This window comes from Dipodomys spectabilis, unplaced genomic scaffold, assembly GCF_019054845.1.
Source record: "Dipodomys spectabilis isolate Male_0828 unplaced genomic scaffold, ASM1905484v1 ptg000147l, whole genome shotgun sequence".
NCBI lineage: Eukaryota > Metazoa > Chordata > Mammalia > Rodentia > Heteromyidae > Dipodomys > Dipodomys spectabilis.
In genome coordinates, this window is record NW_024870824.1 from 9,115,960 (window position 1) to 9,124,121 (window position 8,162).

The 8,162-nt window shown below is 38.8% G+C and overlaps 1 protein-coding gene across 2 annotated transcripts in view; it reads left to right on the forward strand.

Annotated features, from left to right (window-relative positions):
* Ndfip1 (Nedd4 family interacting protein 1) overlaps nucleotides 1–7,731 on the forward strand; it is a 92,972-nt gene extending 85,241 nt beyond the window's left edge. For both annotated transcript variants that reach the window (XM_042691979.1, XM_042691978.1), the window contains exons 7-8: nucleotides 1,511–1,616; nucleotides 7,625–7,731. In XM_042691979.1, the coding sequence (XP_042547913.1) occupies nucleotides 1,511–1,614 (104 nt within the window). In that variant the 3' untranslated portion in view covers nucleotides 1,615–1,616; nucleotides 7,625–7,731. The remainder of the gene's footprint in view (nucleotides 1–1,510; nucleotides 1,617–7,624) is intronic.
* Nucleotides 7,732–8,162: the final 431 nt, after the last annotated feature.

An 8,162-nucleotide genomic window follows, 5' to 3' on the forward strand; every position in this document is an offset into this window, starting at 1 on the left:
TAGCATGGATAAAGCCCTGGGTTCGATTCCTTAGTACCATATAAACAGAAAAAACCAGAAGTGGCACTGCAGCTTAAGTGGTAATGCTAGCCAGGGACAGTGCCCAGGCCCTGAGTTCAAGTTCCAGGACTGGCAAAAAAAGAAAAAAGCCTGAAGTTAAACCAAACTAAATAAGCCAAAAAAGAGACAGTAAGTATATTTTCCGATTGTTTGTGGCATAGATTACTTAAAAAGTGAATGCATTGAACTTCTTTTATAAATTGAAATTCATAGCAAAATTGGCCTGAGCTGAGCTAGCTTGTAGCTGATTCCATGTGCTCTCCATTTCAGAAGGCTTCCTCTAACCACATTGTTTGAAGGGGTTGTACAATTTTGTGTTTTTGGTGCAAAACAGAATGGTGTTAAATGAGCTTGGCACCATGACTCTTGGTTATTTCCCCCAATCCTTTCTCCTATTTGGGTAAAGAGAGTTTTTCACCCTGAGTATATTGTAAAAAGTGTCCAGAAGTGCCTAGGGCTTGGAAAAGAAAGGAGGGAGCAGGTGGGTGGAGTTGACTGTTGAGGAGTACAGGTTTTTCGAGGAGTTATTGTGATTATTTGTAGCTATACAAGCTATAAAAATATTCATTTATTGTACATAGTGTTTAAAATCTGATAAGATTGCCAGGTGCCAGTGGCTCACGCCTGTAATCCTAGCTACTCAGAAGGCTGAGATCTATGGATCATGGTTCAAAGCCAGCCTAGGCAAGAAAAGTCTGAGACTTTTAGCTCCAATAAACCATCAGAAACCCTGAAGTGGCACAGTGGCACAAGTGGTAGAGTGCTAGCCTTGAGCTGAAGAGCTGAGGGACAGCACCCAGGCCCAGAGTTCAAGCCCCATGACCAAAACAAAACAACAACAACAAAAAAAAACAGTTAAGACTCTGAGTCCATCTCTGAAGGAGGAGGGTCAGTGTGAGTTTGCATTGGAGGGGAACATCACTACCCTTTGGACTGTTTTGACAAGGTGCAAACTGTACAGTTAAAATCAGTTTTAATTGAAAGAGAGCGTAACACTTGCTATAATAGATAAAGGGGTGCTGACATCTAGTGGACAACATTATGTACTGTTGGCAGAAGAAGAAATCTCACAAGAAAGTTAGATTTTTTTCTTTCTTTTTTAAGAAAACCATGGTTGTTAATTTGGCCTCTTTGTGTAATTAATTGAAGTGCTTTTGGACTTGATAAGGCCTCCAAAGGTGAACATTTGTCCTCATTTAATTTTTACTTCATTTTCAGACAGATTTGATTTTTAATAAGCAAAAAAAGGACATTTGGCTCTTGAGATTATGCTATCTCATTGAGTAATGGATAGTTTAATACAAAGATCCCTTGGAGATTCTGGAGGAAATTGTTCATATTTTAATAGCCTGTAGCAGAAAAATGTAAAAGTATTTCTGTCAGAAGGGATATTTCTGGGGAAGGGACTTAACATGGAAATCATAAATTCATTCTCGATTTTTTTTATTAGGTTTTCTCCTGTTTCTCAGAGGATTTATCAATTATGCAAAAGTTCGGAAGATGCCAGAAACTTTCTCAAATCTCCCCAGGACCAGAGTTCTCTTTATTTATTAAAGGTATTAAAAAAAAAAAAAAAAAGTTCTGTTCCCAGTTTGCTCATGTGATACACTGCAGATTTCCATTCAGTTTTTTCTTTTTAATTGTGAAAATACCATATAGAGGGGTTACAATTGCATGGGCAAGGTAATGAGTACATTTCTTATCAAGCATTGTTGCCTCCTCCTTTGTTATCCATTCAGTTTTTGAGTAAGGATCTGTGGTAAGGCACCCAGGGAAGATAAGAAAGACACAGCTTCTGCCTTTTTTGCAGTTTTTAGTTTAGTAAGGGGAGGGAATTACAAAAGCTAGTTTGTAAAGGCAAACTATTTTATGTTTTACAGTGAGGGAGAAGCAAGGGTCTTAGTAGTCATCAGAAGGTCTAGTACATTGATTGCTTGATTAAATCTTGCACCTTTAACAATGTTCATGGTAATAACATTTCCAGATGACAACATTCAGAAGGAACCCTCCAGGCCCAAGTACTCTTCTCTCATTTAGAACTCCCTAACCCCCCCTCTGCAGTGAGAAGAGATGAAGAATTCCTTTTGCTTGGGCTACTGATAAGCCCACCAAGGTCTTTATCTCTTAAAATTAATTGTTGTGCCTTTCTTGGCACCTTTCTTCATGTTTATACCCAGATAGTCATTCTGATGGTGAGGGAGGTCAAATCCAAGGGAAGGAAGGGGAGAAAGGAACTTTCTTACCTGAAACAGGAAATATAAACTCTGCCAAGGTTATTTGATTCACACATAGCTTTCCCTAGAGATCAACTCTAGCTTAACATCAATCCACAACCAGTAAAGGAAGAGTAGAGGGCCTTGGGGAAGAGAGAATACACCAGAGACCTCTTTGGCAAGACAAACTAGGTCTTTTCAGACTTCGTTCTTTGCTTCCTATGTTTTTGGGGAGCTATGTGAGTGATGGAGTGGAGCCTCGAACACTTAAGAGACCAGTCCAGCAGAACCCCAGGGAAGGCTTTGTAATGCAGTTACACAGCATTTGTGACAAACCTTAAGAGATGGAATTGTTTTGAGCAGGCCCTAAGCCCAAGCCCCACTACTAGAGGAGGAAAAAAAGAATTTTAACTAGTAGATTTCTGGATGGGTTTGTGGGGAGAAATTGGAGGCCAGATGAAGAGCAGAAATAGGGACAGGGAAGTACAAGGGCCTTGGGGAGGGCTTAGGAACATAAAGAATTTGGAAGATCAAGGCCTGAAAGCCAGGTGGAATTTGTTCTTAAATGAGTACTGCTTAGCCTGCTTGCAGGCTAAGCTTAGCCATCAAGCTTATGAAGCTGCCTTTATCCCAGTGATATGCTGGCTCAAGGCAGCTAAGCCCATGTGAACTTCTGTATTTACTGTTAGGCATCATGCTTTGTATAGGTAATATATATTGAGTCGAGTTCTCAAGTGTGAAGACTGGTGGCCTCAAGAGATATGATTCAAGAAAATAAAACATACTTAATTTGCCAGGTAATGGAACAAGTATTGAAAACTTTTAAGCAACAAACTAACATGATGACACCTTAAATTCAACAAAAGATTTTTTTCAAGCAGGATATAACAAAGATAACACTAAGAGTTTCCCATGTGTCAGATATTGTGTTAAATATTTTATGTGTTTAATTAGATTACTTAACTAATTAAAAGGTAGCTCAAGCTTGTATTAAAGTAAATTTCTTGAAGAGAATATGTATTTTACACTTACTACTTTTTTTTTTTTTTTTTTTTTTTTGGTCGGTCATGGGGCTTGAACTCTACTATTTGAGCCACAGCGCCACTTCTGGTTTTCTCACCAGAGAAAGAGATAAGAGTCTCACCAACTTTCCTGCCCGGGCTGGCTTTGAACTTCGATCCTCAGATCCTCAGCCTCTTGAGTAACTAGGATTACAGGCATGAGCCACTGGCTTCTGCCTCTGACTTTTTTTTAAAGGGGGGAGCTAACATGTTTAAAAATATGTGGCATGTCATGAATTTGAACTCAGTCACGAGGTCTGGATACAATATACACCACCCCCTGGCATGGACCCTAAGTCCTGCTCTGTGTCTTTGTGTCTGAGACATCCTAATTTTGAGGGTCTTACAAATAATCTGTGTAGTTTTATTCAGTTCTTGTCTTTTTTTCTTCTGCATATCTGATTATACTCAGGTGGTTAGCCCTAGGTTTCACTCTTAGCAAAAGTTATTCTTTGAGGTTACTGTGAGTCCTCTTTTCACTTCTTAAGTCACCTACAGATTCCTTTAGCATTGGTGCTGCTCAAAATATCATGCAGGAACTTATTTTTTATTGTTACTCTGTATGGGTAGTAAATGGTAGCTCTGAACTTCTCAATGAACTAAGAATATCCTTTTGTCTGTTCTCTTCATTATTAAGTTAGGAGGGGATTGCCTACCTTTACTATGTGCTTCTAATGCGTACAAATAGTGGTCAGGTGAGGAGAAAGCCTGAGGGTCTTTTAAATGTTTATATGAGTGTTGTAAATTTAAAACAATGCATCTATAGAACTATGATTTGAAGCCAGCAGCCCTTAGTAACAGTTCTGTGGAAGGAAGTTAGGAGCTTGGTACACTAATGCTGGATCCTTTAGGTGTTGAGAAAAACATGTGTACAGGTAAATGCATAGCCCTCATTGGACAGCATAATAGCATTTATTTGCTTTCCTGCTTGAGTCAATACCCTGCTTGATTTGGAACCATTCCTGATATGCCCAGAGGGGATTTGGAGCTCCAGAATTAAGAGACTTGGGGGCTTAAGGCAGTATTTACAATTCCAATGGCTTTCTTACTCATTCTCCAGAGATCCCCAGAGGGAACCTGATATAATATCCATAGGATTGAGGGTCCCTCCTCAGTTGAAAGGGATAAGACCTCTCCATCTAAATCCAAATGTAGAAAATTTGTTTCTATAGTTCCAAGAAATTTAGTTTAGTTCAGTTAGAGAAGGGGCTAGACACCATCAGATGACATGTGAGGGCTTTCTTTTCTTCTGTTGACTCCTACTTTCTTTGATAGTGATAGCCCTAGTGACAGCCTAACCATAAGCTGACTTGTTGCCAGAAAGATCATAGACAGGGAATTTTTTTTTTTAACCAAAAAGCCAGAAGTAGAGCTGTGGCTCAAGTGATAGAGTACTAGCCTTGAGCAAAAAAAAAAACAAAAACAAAACTCAGGGACAGCACCCAATCCCTGAGTTCAAGCCCCAAGACTGGCTCCAAACAACAACAACAATAAAAAAACCTGACAAGTATTGAAACTTTTTCTTCTTTACTCAGGAAAAAAGTTCTTAGGATTGCTGCCTTCCCTTATCTGTGAGATAAATGAGAGGTTAGTGTCAGTACCTGTGAGGTGCGACATGGTTGATTGTAACACTACTTGCATTGTACCAAAAACTCTTATAGACATGAAGCAAAATGTATTTCACCATATCTGAAATAAAAGGAAAAGATTTACTTAAAAAAATTATTCTGTTGTAGTATAACTCAGGTTGACATTGAGCTAGAGATCCTCCTGCTTCAGGTGTACTCCACTATGATCACCTCCTTGGAAAACAGTTTTAGTCTCTGGCATTAATAAGCTAGGAGTCTTTATCATTGAAATATGATCCTATATCCTAGTACACCTATTTTTACTAAAGGAAGACATCCTGAAGATAAAGTTTGATTTAGTAGACTGTGTTGTAAGATAGCAAGACAGTAGAAATGGTATTTCCAGTGGACTTTTTTCTTTAAAAAAAAAATTCAGTTTAAGAAAGGTATCCACAGTCCCTAAGTTCTATTTGCCTTGTAGCTTTTGGATGCTGGTGTCTTTGTGACACTTTAGTCAAGCGGCTCTGAATGGCACCCAGGCTTTATACAGCAGCACCTCTCTAGCCGACTTTCATCTGGAGTTTGTGTCTGTGTGATGATTGAGATTTTACCCTTGGTAACCTGGGTATCCTCTTAGGGGATTTGGAATGACTATTAGTGGCAAGCTTGACTTGGAGGATCTTTAGAACTGTTGATGAAGAAGCAAGGAATGAGGGAGGCTGTCTACGCTCTTGTACATGTTCTTACAAATTCTAGCCATTGTTGCATCTGTTTTCTTCTACTGGTGGAAACTGTAGAAATAAATAGCTTGGGTTTGTTAGGATTCATTTCAGAAACCTCCATCTGATAATAGTATATAGATTTTCTTTTTGTTTGTTTTTACAGCTTTTAATAAGCCTGTCTCATATTTCTGCCCAAAAAGTTACTCTTGTATCAGTAACACTGATTTACCAAACACCCTGAATTTGTAATTCAGAAAAATGTTGGACTGTTTTTTCATTAATTTTCTCCAGTATTATAGCTTCTCTGCATTTTGACAGCCTTTTAAAAATGTATGCTTGGTCTGGGAAGGTGGCTCAGTGGTAGAGTGCTTGCCTTGCATGCATGAGGCCCTGGGTTCGATTCCTCAGCACCACATAAGCAGAAAAAGCCAGAAGTGGCACCGTGGCTCAAGTGGTAGAGCTCTTGCCTTGATCTGAAGAGCTGAGCGACAGCACCCAAGCCCAGAGTTCAGGCTCCATAACCAGAATAAAAAAATAAAATTAAAATTAAAAAAATAAAAATGTATGCAGTATTCTATCAAAAGAGAGAAGCTGGGTGCTGATGGCTCACACCTATAATCCTATCTAGTCAGGAGGCTGAGATCTGAGGATCACAGTTCAAAGCCAGTGTGGGCAAGAAAGTCTTTTAGACTCTGACTAGACTCTTATCTCCAGTTAACTATCAGAAAACCGGAAGTGGTACTGTGGTTCAAAGTGGTAGAGTGCTATCATTGAGCAAAAGAGCTCAGGGACAGTGCCCAGGCCCTGAGTTCAAGCCCTACAACCAACAACAACAACAAAAAGTTTCTTGGTTACAGTAATTTGCAGAGATAAAAAAGTGAGCTAAGAGCCGGGCGCTGGTGGCTCACGCCTGTAATCCTAGCTACTCAGGAGGCTGAGATCTGAGGATCGCGGTTCAAAGCCAGCCCGGGCAGGAGAGACCGTGAGACTCCTATCTCCAATAAACCACCAGAAAACCGGAAGTGGCGCTGTAGCTCAAGTGGTAGAGCGCTCGCCTTGAGCTGAAGAGCTGAGGGACAACGCCCAGGCCCAGAGTTCAAGCCCCACGACCGACCGAAAAAAAAAAAACTGTATAGAACTGAGTCCATGCTATTGTTATTCGGAGCTAGGAACTACAAAGTAGTTTCTCAATGAAGTAGTTAATGTAGGTTTCTTTCTAGTATTATGGTAGGGATTTACTTGTAATTTTTCCAAGTTATTTCTTTGAGAACTAATGAAGTATGTATAGTGTAGGGAACTGCCTTGGTCTTTAGAGACCCTGATTCAATTACAGGCACTGTGGGGAGAAGTAAGGACATTATTTTGAGACTATGTACTTCAGTCATGCATATTAAAATTAGGAGTTAAATATATTTGTTATTTTCAGAGAAACATGCCCTCCAAGTACATTGGTACTTGGTACATTGGTACAGATTTTAAAGAAAAATTGTTCTAAAAATGTATATATTTGTGAAATCTCTGAGCTTAGTCTTTTTTTAAATATTTGCTATGATCTGTTAAGTATAGCATGAGTTCATTTGCTTCCACCGGATGTCTTGTCTGGTTGGTAAACAGTGGTTGGTAAATAGTAGCATCAGGTATATTTGGAAAATTACCTGTGCACTTGAGTTCTGTCCAAGTTTACAGGGTTAAGTGTAGGGTGAAGAATGACTACTTCCATTCTTTTGTTAGAAGAGCTAACAGAATAAAACTTCTGACCTCATGGGATTTTAGAGCAAGCATACCCATTCTTTCTATTTCTGGAGGCCTCGATAATGTTAAGAACTGAAAATGGAATGTTTATTCAGTACTATGAGGTCAGTGTATAGTAATCTTAAAACTATGTTAAAATGCACTTCTCATATCTCCAAACATCCTGTCTTCTTTTGTGACTACATCCTTCTCTTAGCCAAAATAACAAGCTAACTAGAATTTCACTACTCAATATCCTTTTCTGGCAGATGTTTTCTGGCAAGGGCCTTCCTGCGTTTATGAATTCCCTCTCAAGAAGCAAGAGAACACCTGCAGGAAGTGAATCAAGATGCAGAACACAGAGGAATAATCACCTGCTTTAAAAAATAAAGTACTGTTGAAAAAGATCATTTCTCTTTATTTGTTCCTAGGTGTAAAATTTTAATAGTTAATGCAGAATTCTGTAATCATTGAATCATTAGTGGTTAATGTTTGAAAAAGCTCTTGCAATCAAGTCTGTGATGTATTAATAATGCCTTATATATTATTTGTAGTCATTTTAAGTAGCATGAGCCATGTCCCTGTAGTCAGTAGGGGGCAATCTTGCTTTTTTCATTTTCCATTTCAAACTGAATTTGGAATTAAAGATTTTAGTGTAAGATATGTATAAGGCTGATTGTTTTAAAGGGGTTTTCTCAAAAGTTAAGACTTTGGTTATGACTGCATTTCTGCACATAATCCATATTTACTGTTAAAGTTAATCTAGTAATTCATTCAGTTGTACTGTGTGTAAACACCTGAAGGCAA